Raw genomic sequence first — 14794 nt, forward strand, 5'->3', positions numbered from 1 at the left:
CTCGCGACGAAAGTTACTCAAATAGGGTGTCACATTCAAAACCGATTCGAATCGTTTGAACAGGGAACCTTCTACATTCCGATAAACTTGATTACTGGATGTACTCGTATCGAGAACAACACTATCGAATATTAAACTATTAGGCATTAGATAGACAGTGGATTTCTATTGGTAAGATCGTGGCATGCGTCCGGAAGTGGAATTAATTTTAGCCCAAGGGTGGCCAACCCGCGCCCTTAGAAGGAAATTTGTGAGGCCGTCAACATGTAATTCAATTAGTATGCGTTGGCGGCCGTCGACATGCAGATTAGAATTTACGAATTGACCGATGTACTCCCGAAATGCTTCGCGAACGTAAATCGGGAAATGCACCAATGTTTTAATCATCAAACAATTGCCGCGATGCGAGTTCGCAAAGCAAGAACCGCAATTGACAATTGCTGATTGGCTGCGCGATTTCGCGTTTGTAATTATCATGATTGTCTGCTTGAAGCATTCGAGAGTTGTGTGTTACTTGCAAGGCCAGTGCGTAGTGTAGTGTATTTCGCTCACGGGGGGCATTGCGCTTGAATAACATTGATGCAACTGCAGATTTCGTCGGACGGACTGGTGGCGCAAGCCGCAGTTACACTTCAAATGATGGTACCGTTTAAGATTCCATTTAATAACTCGACTGCATGGTTTGATATTAATGAGTGCAGGGCCGATATTAAAACGTCACGCGAAAGGCTTAACTCTGCACGTACATCAGCGGCATGCAGTAAAGTGCGTTTTCGTGCGACGATGACGTCATCGATATGGAACAATTATGACGTCACAAGACTTCGCCTCCTCGTAAAAAAATAAAAGTCGGCGCCTATGGTTACATACTTTAACTTTCTACGCCTTTCATACTGCTATGACGTCATTATAGATAGTACTAAAGTTCTTGACCCGAAGTCCAATACTCGATCTAGAATCGAGTCACTCAGGTACTCGATTTTGCCCCGCTGTAACCATATTATAGAATTTATAAAATCTCACCGTTGCAACTTGGCTCAACGTTGCAGTTGACATTTTGATAATAAGGAAAGCAGGTGGTCGGTAGTTGTTGTGGAATGTAGCCGTGGAAAAGCTCATTGAACAGTGATTGCCTCGCGGTGGGTCGATGTGATGGTTCAATAGAAAACATGCTGGGAAAAATCATGGTAGGTCAGTGTTGGAAATGTGTCACTATGTTCGAGTCGTAAGTCATATCGAGTTATTGATCATTTTGAATCGGGTCAAGTTTTCGATTTTCTGAGGCAGGTTACTCGATTTTTGAATGTGACTCGAGTCAAGTTAAGTCACTTGATATTTGAAGTCACTCTTTTCTAAAGGTTACTGGAGTTAAGTAACACGCTTGAAAAAGTCCCGACACTGCAGAAGAAGTAGGCCTACACATTTGAAAAAGGCAAACTCTCAACTCCACGTCACATATAAAACATACATTTTGATAAGATCGCAAGCTGTGATTGATATATTATTTGGAATAATATTTTCATTCTTTACGATTTTAAAGGTTTCCTGCAACGTCATGACTCCAAACAGTAGGCTACCTTACGGACCAACGATGTACACCCACGATAAAGAAAAACATGAATCAAGCTACTTTGTTTGATGTTGATGGTCAGGCTGCCAACAATGATTAGATTCGAGTAGTGAGAGTTGATTATTTCAAGTTCTGAAATGATAAGTTTCTTACCACTAAGAGTCAATTTTTCATCGAGAATTATAGTTTGAATACTATTTTCCACCATGGAAGGCTGTAAACCTTGATTAGTCATATCGCAGCATTCGAAATATGTAGATTGTAGGCCTAGTATGAAGGCATTGTGTTAGTGGAAATAACTTTCCTGTGAATTCAGGATCAAACCACAGCATTGTCACATAGTGCAATGAAATAGGTATGGTCGAAAAATAACAAATCATATTTCAACTTTCAATGTTATGGCGTCATAATGAGTTATACTGAAATACTCGTGTCAAAGACTAATACTCGATTCAAAATCAAATCACTCATGTATTCGATTTTGCTCACCTCTACAGCTAAGGCCCTTGCCCTTAGTAAGTCCCAGGCCCTTTAGTAAGTCCCAGGTGAGTGTTGCATCATAGTCACGCAATTCATTCCAGCGACCTGGTGTCCGTTTCAGGACTTTGTCCATTCTTGCCTAGAACTTCCGGGTCAATATGTAGCCCAAAAAGTATTCTTTGTTTGGTTGTCGAAGTTGACTTTGGTAGTTAGGCCGAAATCTCCAATCTTCATCTCCATTTTATTGTTCAGGAAGAGATTCCCAAGCTGTCACGACAACTCAGTTACATAACTATATAGACTTGTACCAACTCCCAATCTAGTACTGGTTTGGTGAATAATTATAGTTCTAGATGATATAAAAAAAAGTTTACAAACAACTAGTTGACACAAATCATGATGCCGGTGTTATGTGGTTTGAAGTGAAGTTCTTGCAGACATAGCTAGCTCAGAGTCATCACTGCTAACAGTGGTGTAGCCATGCGGATATTTATGGGCCGAAACCCTTCTCATTTAAACTGAAAACCCGTCCTTTTGAAATGCTGATGCCATCTCCGATATTTCTTAACCCGTTTGCGATTCAGTTATTCGTACTATTCATTATTATTAGTTAGCCATGTTTTTTAGGTATGTAAGTTGCAGATTTTGAAAAGTGAGTAGTTCTAGTTCCTAGTTTTGAAAATTGAGTAGTTGTAGTTCTAATTCGAATTGAGAATTTTAAAAAGTGAGTAGTTGTAGTTTTGGTTGCGTGATGAATATCCATCAGTTTGAACAAGTCTGGCACTACTGCAAGCAATGTTACCTTGATATCCCTTTGAATGATCTTACAATCGTGAAGATAAACGACTTCAAGCAGAATCTGTTGCATGTAGTAACGAGTCTCTGGTTCTGTGACGGCGTGCATTCTTTTGTGAAGTTCCATCGGTGACTGATAACAAAAATCAAGGCTCATGGGATTGATAGAATGAAAACAACTATAATAATATGGAACATCTAAATCAGTGGTTCGCAACCTGTTTGAGCTTCTGGGCAAAATACAATTCGACATCAAATTTAGCGGACAGGGGAACCTTCCAAATTAGAAATTTATTTCATGCTGCTTCTTTGATTTTCAACATGAAATCAAGTACCAGAGTGATTCGATTCTGAACTGAGATTTAGGTTTTGAGTCGGTTATCACGTTTTGTCACCTCACAACAATATGGAAGATGTGGAAAGTAGCAACGGCTGAATATTGATCATCTGAATGTTTGGAAGTGCGCTTTAAGCTGTTGCCATATCAGCTGCCAATATCAGCTGAACATATTGTGGTTATTGGTGAAGGTGCTACTTATCGGTATCAACTCAAAATACGATATCAGCCGGGCTCCAGTTATGATGAATGAGACCCGAGTACGCGACTAGAAACGTAATTCAGAATCCAATCAATCAGGAACTCGATTTTGCCAAGAGCTACAAAAAATCTCACTCTTCCAACTCTGCAAATTTAGAGGTCTCGCGGACCCCCTGAAATTGCTTCGCGGACCACCAAGGATCCACGGACCCCCGGTTGAGAACCACTGGACTAGGTGGTGAATTGAATATGACTCGACGAGAATGACTCGATTCGAGTCAAAACTATACAAGTGAGAATGACTTGTGACTCGGATCCTTGTGACTTGGTTACAACCCTGCTCTGTACATCATGTTTCGTATGATGCGATACGGCTAATCAAGGTTTACAGATATCCACAGTGAGAAATTCTATTGAAACCATATTTATTTCATTAGTAAATTTACTCTCTGTTAAGCTCAGTTTAGTTTATTTTTAATCATCTCTACCTGTTGTGGCAAGGAGCGTACAAGCTCAGTACTTCATAAAATCATCTCCCACTTCCGCATTCAAATCATTAGAATTAATTCAGATTTGAGTAGTCGAATCATTGTGCCAGCTCTAGTCATCACAGTTGTGTAACGAGACATTATTCAGCTTTTGCAAACTAGATTAAAATTATGGGCTACACAAGTTATCGAAATTAGATTATAATCAAAATCACTTAATTCATAAAATAAATGCAACAAATATCAAATTTACTCGATATCAAATAAGTGTTCACATAAGAAAGATAATTGCAAATGTCTGTACACTAAGTTTGGCTCGTTTACCACTATACCGTTTTCCTGTAATATTTCCAGGTAAACCAGAAATTATATTAAAATTAAAATGACAACATACACGCATTTTTCTAATTATATTATTATTATATTACCGGCATTTGGTTATAATTAGTCTAATTAGACAACTAGAATTATCTATATAGTTGTACAAGTTGGACCTAGCTAATGAGCTTTACAAGGCTGATGCAATTGCGACCATCATTGTTAGAGATACATACGCTTACCCTTTTTTTGCACAACTCAGGAGCGATGTAGACGAAATCCTTGTCTTGGAAAAATCCGCGAAATCCAATGACGTGCTTGTGATTCAAACTGCAATGGAGACTGACATCTTGACACAATTGTCTTTCTGATGCTCATTTACGAGAAGTGCCTGAAATTTAGACTTGTACAAATTTTGATCTAGAATTCGTGGACAGTTGACTGACTACTGGTATTTTGAGTAGTTCTAGTAATTTGTATTTACATTGTATTCAAATATGGTGTTATATGGCATGTTTCGAAGAGACGGAAACAACAAAATTATCAAGCCCTTTAACCACTTCTACACTTCAACCCAGACTTGGAATGAAGCGGGTTACTAAAACTAAGGTAATCAAAATGTCGCAATACATGAGCAGTTCAATACGTGGCCCTAGGACCTAGGCGAAATGTATTTTGAACTAGGACTAGAAGATGAATTGTAGAATCAGGAGGTATTATACCATCACCGCATGAGTTTCAAAGATATATGGTTTGTTTTATTGTGTTAGAGTGGCTTCAATAAGAATGCGAGAATGATAACTTGCAAGCCTCAGACCAAATCCTTGTTTTCACAAGAGTTCACAAAAGAAAGCATTGGTGCATACAACATATATCAGTAACATAGATTCCTTCTGTCACCAAACTTTACTTACCTTCGGCACAATTTTACAAGCGAAAACTTCTTTTGTTTGGACTTCAGTGATTTCAGAGCATTTCGCAAATTGCTATTTGACAAGAAATGGACCTTTCGCGTATTATTTCCATCACACATGACTCTGGGGATCTTTTTAGTATCGATGGTCAACTTTATGCTACATTATCGTGAAATCAAACACAAATCAACCTGTAAAATGAAATATTGTGCATTAAAAGATACTGGTCTACTAGGGTTTTTCAAAAATAGCTTACTCATGAAATTGTTTTATCGTCGCAAAAAATATGCATAAAAACTTCATTCATACTTGAGAGACTAGACAAATAAAAGTGGAGCTAGAAGCCAGAGAACGTCTCTGTTACTGGTAGCCAGACTGGAATCTCGGTACGTTTTTCCTAATACAACAGCAAGGCGCTCGCAGGGAAATTGTGTGAGCACAGGACACAGATTCCATACAGGTCCAGAGAGATAATTTGATGATAATTGGCAAATTGTTAAATACATCTGGGATAATCGATTCTAGCCTTTGACAGAGAGAGAGAGAGAGAGAGAGAATTTTTTATTCATCATCGCAAAATAAAAAAACAGAAAAAAAAAATAGCATAAACTTCAGAATCACGGACACATACAAAAAAAAAATGGTGACAGTGTCAATTTCAAAGCAAATGAGATGTGTACGAATACGATTTACAGTTCATAGAATTGGCCAATATGTTGTACGATTGCAAAATGAAGCTGCAGCGAAGTGATCTGTTGATCATCGAGTCTATACTGCAGCTGATCGAAGTAGATTGGCTATAAATTGCATACATCGTACTGCAACAGTGAATTGTAAGACTGACAGGGTAAATGTAAGAGCACATGTTAGGATAAATGGAGGAAAAGAACAAATTGTACTGGTCTGAAACAAACAAGATAGATTGTCCGGTGGGTAATTCCAGCCCAAATCAACTGATTCAGATAACCACGTGTTTCAAAATAAACATCAAATGCAATTCCCCAGCAACGTAGACATGTTTCAAACTGAACAAAAGTTATTTTTCGGAAATCAATTCAGCAGTTTAGAATTTATGGGGATTTGAAAAAGAGTACTTTTTGTGCCCAGCCAACCGTGAAAAGGTATGATTTTTGGAACATGAACTTCAGAATTTTAATGTAAATTAGTCTTTTGCTATGGCTTTGAATGGAGTACATTTTCCGAAAGTACATAGCCTAACACTCATTTTGAATATTTTTATTATGATAATAACCTATCCGCTTGGGGTTAAAAGGGGGGCTAAAGGTGAGGCAGAAGTAAAATCAGTCATGCGTGATGAATTTTTCCAGGCTGAATTGTGAAAAAAGGTTTACTTCAAATTTATTGAGTAAGGTGTCATATGAAAGCTAAGAATGAGCACTGTCCAATAAAAGCAATGCCACTAGTGATTTCAAGGATCTAAGCTGCATTATAGCAAGAAAACTATATTCATGTATTTTCATGTTTCTAAAGGTATTTTAGGTAATATATTTTATACACATTCTTGACAAATATTATTGATTAATGCTTCATTAGGCATAGGCTTGGGGCAGAGCTTACTTTATATTCCTGCTTTTTATATTTCATATTTTAGTAAGTCGTGCATAGATTATTTAGCTACATACCATCATTTCTATGAATGAATCTTCAAACAGTCTGGCGGTATAGCAGCCGTGCATGGTTGAAAAATATAATTTTGATAATTGCACTAGGCACATTTATGATTTGATTCCATATGAGTTATTCTTTGTAAGTGGCCAAGATTTATCTTGCAATTTTGAAAGCTCCATGTCACATGTATGATTTGAAAACATGAGATTTGAAGATTCTGACCCGGTATAAGGATGAAATGCTTATATGAACTTTTCAATGAAAACTATATCATTACTTATTTAAAACTTTTGTTGTGTAGGCATTCTGACTAGTAATGTGGATGTGGTAAAGAGGAATGCCAGGGTTACATTTGCAGCAATACTTTATATAGTATAAGCTTGATCAACAGAGACATCAACTTCAAAACACTTATTATCATCACAAAGGTTCAAAACTGCAACTGAAATCTTGTGATCTATTCAAATTACAAAAACTATCAGCGTACCTACAAGTCATAAGCTAAGAATTCGTGTAACAACGGAAGTGCTGTAAAGGGTTGTAATGACTATAGTCACTTGACTTGACTCGAGTCATTTTTTCACGAGCCTTAAATGACCTGACTCAAGCAAATTTGTGCAATGACTCGACTTGTATTCGAGTCATTCTTCATGAGTCGAGCTAAGTCATATGACTCGAGACTAAGACTGCCAAGAAAGACAATTCATTGTAGTTTTGAAGAATAGTAAATTCACCACATTATTGTTATTTCGTCTAGCAGTCTTGATACTTGGAAAATAGGGCTAGAAACTGTTAGGACTGAGGAAAATTACGATATTATGAATCCGAGCCATTTTATATCACTCGAGCAGAGTTGGGAAAAGTGGGTTGAACCGGAGGTGAATCAAGTCGGACTCAAGTCATCACCCCTCTACGCACTGACTTGAAACTCAGGCTACTTGACTCGGTGGTGAATTGAAAATGACTCGACTGGAGTTAGAACTATAAAAGTGAGAGTGACTAGTGATTCGAAAGCTTGCGACTTGGTTACAACCCTGGTGTTGTACAGGAGATGTAGCTGTTCCCCTAAAGAAATTTAATGAGAATCTGTGAATAGATTTGAGTAAACATGCTCGGTCAGCGTTTTAATTCTGTGGAATCGATTTCCAAATTTTGATGTTTTGCAAGTGTTCTCGACTGGCCAGATGAGAGAATGATTGCTCTACCACTATGCTATGTAGTTTACCTATATAAGATTTGACCGATTGTTTAGGCGATATGAACAGTTCTCAGCTGGAGATAATATTTTTGAGAATATCCCCAAATATTGTAATGGCAATGCTACTTCGACTACTAGGTCTTAAACAGTGCCTGGGAATCAGATTGTAGCACGAAGGTTGTCCTTCTACTGATCATTTTACCTTGACTGTCTATGTATATTGGTTACTCGGAGATGTTAGAGTCAAATGTTATGTAAATTATAGAACTAGGCACTCCGTCGGCTGTCTCCGTATTCAGATTTTCGACTGAATAATAGGATGATTAAATGTCTGATATCACTTTTACCAGGGAATGAAATGGATAGTGCTAGCTACTATATATACCGGTAGGCTACTTAATCAAGTAATGGTCGCAAACGCGTAATCTATCAAAAACCGAGCAGCTGTGTAAATTATACCACCCAAAATACCTTTAAACACAGGGGAAATAGCATGATCATAGTTTTCAGGCTATAAAACTGCTTAGATCCTTGCGGTATATGACAGTTATGTAGGGACTACTCCATCAGTCAATTGCTTTCCTGCATGAGATCTCATCTATATTGATTGAGTGAGAATGCACGTTGCACAGTCATGGATTTGGAATAAACTAGTCTGAACAATTTGCAAAAAAGGAGCGATTAGCACTTGAAAAGCCAGGTAACTAAATACTCGTGTACAAACAATAATGAGAGCTAAATCACTAAGGAGCACGATAGGAATGAATGCTAGACATCAACAGCTTTCATATGATACCTCACTTAACAAAATCGAAGTATACCTTTTTTCACAAATCGGCATGGAAAATTGTGTCACGCATGACTGATTTCATTGAGGTCCCTAGCCAGAGATGGGCGGATTCCAGATTTTGGGAATCCGTATCTGTCCTGATCCGACAGTCAAATAGGATTTCGGAGTCCGACAGTTGAGCAACAAAATTAGGATCCGAAAAAATCCTGCTATTGCTTTAGTGCTATTTCACATTAAATATAGCCTGCAAAACAGATATGAACATTATAATCAACAAATTAGTATCAAGTAATGCCTTACAAGGGTTTATTTATATCACATTTCGAATCAATAATGTTAGGTACGGTATATATCTTGAATATAAATGCGAGTAGTAGGAACTAGGCAGGGGAAATGAGCTAAAAAGACTGTAAGAACAGATAGAAAGCAATATTAGTTGCTTTATGGAGAGGGTACACTTAGTAACCCAGGCATGCCATCAACAAAATCAGATGTTGTGCATTGTGACTTGGCCAAGACAACTAGGCCTATAGTACTACTGAAGAATAGAACTAAATTTTCACAGAACAGACATGTATCAAACAAAATGGATGAATCAATCAAAATGATCACTTGATAGTTGATAGAGCAGCATGATGATGTGCACAATCAATCAGAGAGTACCGGTGGTACTTCAGTTCTAGTGTGTTTCCGAAATCATAAACATGACCAATTGACCATGCCAGCATATATTCATACATTACCACACCGCACAATCATTCCAAATGACATCACAAATCAGAACCACCAGCCTCTGCATTCTACAACAACACCGATACCTCGCTTTTCTGCCATCCTGACAACTGATATCAAGCACCCTAATGGCTTATGAACAGGAAGTACAAGAATCAATATCTGAGGAACAACTGAATTCGAAAACAAACACTTCTGCAGCTCGCTTGCTGTTGCTGGAGGAGCCTGCCTTCGTCCTCATCTCATACAGCAGTAATCTCATCATTGCAGAAACGTTACTTATGTTGCTTATGCATTTCAACGACGTGACCGGTATCAGCGGTTTCAACGTTGTCATTTATTGTCGGAACCAGCCTGGGCTTGATCCAAAGCAATGAATGCATTTAACTACGGAAATAATATCGACGTAGTTTTTTTCATTGAATATAAGATATCTTGAACCTTTATCACCCAATATTTGTTATGAATATCAAATCCTGTTTAAATCCGGCTCATATGGCAGTTTCAGAATCCGGCTCCGATCCGGCCACAGTAAAATTCATCAAAATCCTGCTCCGGCTCCGGCTCCTGAACCGGACTGTGGCCATCTCTGGATCTAACACACTAAAGAGTCGGCACATGTCACAGACGAGGTAATTTTAAAATCAAGGCACTAGACACATAAGTGATATATAGTATTGAGAAAAGCCCCTAGGGGTTTTGGGAAAATTATAATAAAGAAATGGGGCATTGGCAAGGAAGGCTTCAGTTTTGCAAAATACCAAACCAACACCTCCCATACATTCGCTCACCTATCCACAAAGTCTTCGGGATTCGCCTTTTTTAACAAATTTCCAGTGTGACGCACCAGCCACAACACCTCGTCTCTAGCATAAGCCAGAGACATAAAAACAAACAACGTCTTGGGTCCCAACAGCCCGGGCTGATCCTGCAAATATATGTTGAAAACGCTGATTGTAAAGGCATGGGCGCCATGAAATTTCTTAGTACCGTTATCAGATATGTGAGCTCCTTCATGGCGGAGCGAAGAAATTTTCGCTTCTCGTCGTGATTTTGACTAGCGTGTTGCGCGGCGTAATCTCGACACTCCCGGACTTCCGCAACTTTTTTGTTATACCTAAGAGGCGCAAATGGCTGTTGAAAAATACATCAGTTTCAATGCAAAACATGAGCAGACCCCTTCAAACCGGAAAATATCTCCTCCGTCATTCTGTGGATCATGATTATTTCGTCTCGGAACAGCGAAATACAAAAGTTCCCTTGCAGCACTGGCTTCCAAAGGTCTGAAATACGCAAGATGCATGTCTATCTCACCGAAAAATTAAACAAGCATAACCGATTCCTTACTCTGTGTGGCCTCAGCATTAGACAACAACGAGCCGTGGCACAACAAATACCCGAAATAGATCCACTTCTCCATCCGATCCATCGCGAGGTACTCGCAAGGCATCTACAGAACACAATGTATTTGAGTTGCTAATCGCACTCACTCGTACAACGCTGATATTGTGCGTCTGTGTGTGTGCTACTGCTACCAATTATAAAAATACTGAATCAGGAGCACACCAATAACAACACCTCAAAGTTCACATAGCACTTTCAAACACTTTCATTTATAGAAACGAATGCTGTGCTTTCTACACATATTTCTACTGGCCATGATTGTAGTATATCTTAGTTAGTAAACTAGAGACACATTGCAGATTTATTTTGAAGGAGATTAGACCTACACTCACGCTAGTGGATCATGGACAGTCAGTCGCTCATTACTGCAGTATTAGACAGGCAATTAGAAAGCAGTCTTCCATAGAAAATTACCTACAAATTTACATTCTAAATATAGTTGAGCTATCTTTGCATTTTTGTTATTTGCAAGGTACTTTGGTTTCAAGCATAGTTTGTCACTTTTCACTTATTCAAACTAGTGACTGGTGGACATTGTGAAGCAAATAAAGCATTGCTAAGGAGGAATTACAACTTAGACTACGGGTCCGCTGACAGTGACACTGGGTCGTGAGCCCACATCCAAATTTTTGGACAGGGAATAATCCAATTTACCGTAAAATAAGCAACACATCTGTATATTAATGAGCTTCATATTTTTTTCAACTTTCTTACTACATTGTTATATAGTTACTATACGTAGTCACACTGACACAAGTATGATGAAATATTTAGGCTCGGGCACCAGAATTACCAAATAATGTTTCAAGTTTCTCTATTTCTTGCACAAAAATAGCTACTGGTTACTCCATCAAATTATATCTTTCAGATATTTGCATGATAACAAAACTTGTATTTGCTGTTGCTTCCATTAGAAAGCTCGATTCTTGTCAACCACACTACAAATGGAAGAACACAGCCAACAATGAAAGTAATTAATAAATATTCATGAAAGCGGCAGTGTCAACACATACTTTTTCAGTAATCGCCGGGTTCAGCATAATAGTCTGCGTGCTGATGATACTGAACAGAGACCCCGTCCGCCAATCATCCGCAGTGAGATTCCGCTGAGGATACACTTGCATCATTGATATTAACGCTTGATGTATTGACTGCAAAAAAGAAACAATGAATACGCCAGGCTTCGCCCACGCAACGCAATCGTCCCACACCCTTTGATGAACTGAGAAATCCTCGACAAGCTTCTTCAACGGGTTGTTTTTGTAGTCTTGTATCAATTGTAGCATTTTCAGGAAAACCAGAAATTAGGTTAGAATTAAAATTCGCGCGTAGAAACATTACAGAAATTAGATTATAATTGGATTACCGGCATTTTCCTCCAATTATTCAAATTATACAGTTAGAACTATCTAGTTGTCCAAGTCTGGCTTGAATATCCACAATTTAGCATGTGTTTTAACGTTGGAAAATTCAAGACCAACGTAGATGCTAGAAGACAGAAGTTAATCGAAATCAAATGTATTACATGTAAACCAATGTAGATATCAGATTTGAGATTTGATGACGCACAATTGCGCTGTATTTGATAGTATTTACTAATGATGAGATCTCCTAACTCGGGTTTCTTACACAGTTTTAATCGCGGACCCTTTCATGGTTTGTGGGCGGTTGCGCGTACCCAAAAATTTCAGAAGCCCATGACAAAAGATCAAATAAAGTTTATCACATCAAGCCCAACGCTATTTAGGCTATTCCACGATTAAAATAAGTTAACTATAATCTAGTTTCGCAGTTTCTTGGTATGCAGTTCAACTGCCCTTTCGCGGACCCGCTGAAACTATAGTTCACGGACCTTTAAGAGGTCTGTAGACATCAGTTTAAGATCTGCTGCCCTAACTAGAGATACCGCGGGATTCTAAAACTTTTATCCACTGCCTACTACTTACGAATTAACTACATGTCGGGCGAACCTTTTAATAGAATGCTGTTTAAAGTGTGGGCAAGTCAGATCCTCACTGACTGAATACGCTATTTGCTGTTTCAAGCATCCTTCCACTGCGATAGATGAGCTGGACGCTATACTCCATGAGTAAGTCTGTCAGTGGAGGCGAACGAAGAGCAAGACTCTCCATACATTTGCCGAGTCTGCGGGACGTGACTAACTAGACCAGTTCCATAAACTATAGCCTGCTCGTCATTGTACATGAGCAAAACGCTGTAGATTGCAATTGCACTGATCAAGTATATCCTTCAAAATGAGCATATGACAGTGGTTCTGATCGAACTAATCCGTGATCTACAGTAGGCTACGCAGTATCTCTCATCGCCGCAACAGTATAGAAACAAATATTCACCACGGATCATGGAGATGAGGTGAGTAACTCTACACGGCAATGTAACATTACGCTGATATTAAGCCTAAATAAACGCTGCATTTGATGATCTTAAACTTAATACCCAATTGTCAGATAATTCCTCAAGTCACTGTTGAAGAGAATTGTCCCAGCACCAGATTAACGACGTTGCTCGCGTACCCCCGAAATTTCACTGGCGTACCCCTGCCTTAGCGGCACCATATTTTCTACGCATATAAGCGCTGCGAAAACATTTCACGCATTATGCCCGAATGGAATGGTGTACGCTAATCGTTCTCGTGCTCGCAAGGATAAATGTTCAATGAGTGACGGTAATTGTAATTTATCGCATCGTATCATGCGCTCTTGCTTGCTAAACAAACACTGCACGTATGAAAAGCGTTACCTACATACGAAACGAATACTACATCGCCTTACCCTAGTTCAAGTTCAGCAACGACAAATACTGTTAACAGAAGTATGGAGCATATGTTACTGATGAATCGTTTTCCATCAATTCTAAATGACGTTCTACCAACGTCATATCTTTCATTCAGGGGAAGAGACGTGGAGGTACTGGTTGATTTTACCCCAGTTGGGTTAGAATTCGGACTGTAAAATTACACTTCCCTGGTAAATCCACTCTTGGCGAAAATGATACACATGAGTGACTATACTCCCGATGCAAGAGCAGAATGTATGAAGGTGTGGCATGAACGTATGGATGTAGGATTCATAACATGGGCATCCTTCGAATCAAGGTTGTGGAGTCTTTTCATTTCACCAACAACCCCTAGACCAGGGGTGGCCAACCTTTTGAGCCAAAGGGCCACATTCGGTTGACTAACGATTGCGCGGGCCACTTACCGCGCGAAGCGCGAAATTTTTTTGATGTTTATAGGTCGATATTATTGTCAGTTGACTATATTGCAGGCCTGTTGTATATCGCTGGGCTCAGTTTGCGAGGGCTGGGCTATTCGGCGCCTGGACATATTGATATAGAAAGCTTCTACCAATATGCGTCAATGATTTTGTGCCTAGGTTTCATAGTCGACGGTCTTTCTGCGAGATCAAACGCAAGGTCGCATTTTTTGAACGACACTTTGTCTCATAATCGCGAATATAGTTAGACTCAATCTGATACATTAGGAGTTCCTATATTTTCACAAAGCAGCAACAATATTAAAAGCAAGAAATCGAGTGACAACATGATGTGCGAAACGTGTAGAAAATTGTTCTTTTTAAAAATCAATCGCAAATTATTCTGTTTTATTGTAGTGTACGAAGATCTACTGGCTGGCTAATGGATCTGCCAATGCTTCGGAACTGATATTTTAGTCATCACATCTCAAGTGTTGTGGCCAGCCTAATCAAATTTTTGGTTTGTCTTGCAAGTTCACAATCTGTGCAATCCATTTTCGAGAATATTAGAAATCTCGGAAATTACCTCGCGGGCCACTCAAAATCTTCTGGCGGGCCACATGTGGCCCGCGGGCCCTGCCCTAGACCTACTCTGTTCCTGACATTTTCAATATACCGACTGCGACCAATGTTCCCTCTAAGCTGCGCACGTGCGCAAATGCA

At 39.0% G+C, this 14794-nt stretch overlaps 1 protein-coding gene and 1 pseudogene across 2 annotated transcripts; both read right to left on the reverse strand.

Moving 5' to 3' along the window:
• Window positions 1-1133: 1133 nt before the first annotated feature.
• Window positions 1134-9554, reverse strand: LOC145432799 (serine/threonine-protein kinase PLK1-like; annotated as a pseudogene). The gene is made up of 6 exons (XR_013912973.1): window positions 9539-9554; window positions 5104-5195; window positions 4432-4580; window positions 2853-2978; window positions 2060-2317; window positions 1134-1172 (listed from the first exon to the last, which is right to left on the reverse strand). The product of XR_013912973.1 is annotated as a serine/threonine-protein kinase PLK1-like (transcript).
• A 312-nt stretch (window positions 9555-9866) lies between these two features.
• On the reverse strand, window positions 9867-12142 carry LOC145432801 (nck-associated protein 1-like). The gene is made up of 6 exons (XM_080309609.1): window positions 12068-12142; window positions 11870-12007; window positions 10800-10902; window positions 10630-10735; window positions 10443-10569; window positions 9867-10380 (listed from the first exon to the last, which is right to left on the reverse strand). Exons 1-6 carry the CDS (start codon window positions 12140-12142, stop codon window positions 10240-10242), a joined length of 690 nt encoding a protein of 229 aa, XP_080165735.1. The 3' UTR covers window positions 9867-10239.
• Window positions 12143-14794: the final 2652 nt, after the last annotated feature.

This window comes from Botryllus schlosseri, unplaced genomic scaffold (assembly GCF_051294905.1).
Source record: "Botryllus schlosseri isolate E-star unplaced genomic scaffold, Bs_hap1 Bs183a, whole genome shotgun sequence".
Taxonomy (NCBI): Eukaryota; Metazoa; Chordata; class Ascidiacea; order Stolidobranchia; family Styelidae; genus Botryllus; species Botryllus schlosseri.

What these genes read in the sequence shown, in the direction of transcription:
- LOC145432801 (XM_080309609.1), bottom strand. Translation starts at nt 12,142, where the DNA reads ATGCTACAATTGATACAAGACTACAAAAACAACCCGTTGAAGAAGCTT. An exon ending in TAATGCTGAGGCCACACAGA is followed by an intron (nt 10,736 to 10,799) that starts GTAAGGAATCGG and finishes TGCGTATTTCAG; the next exon opens with ACCTTTGGAAGCCAGTGCTG. An exon ending in ATATTTTCCGGTTTGAAGGG is followed by an intron (nt 10,570 to 10,629) that starts GTCTGCTCATGT and finishes TGCGCCTCTTAG; the next exon opens with GTATAACAAAAAAGTTGCGG.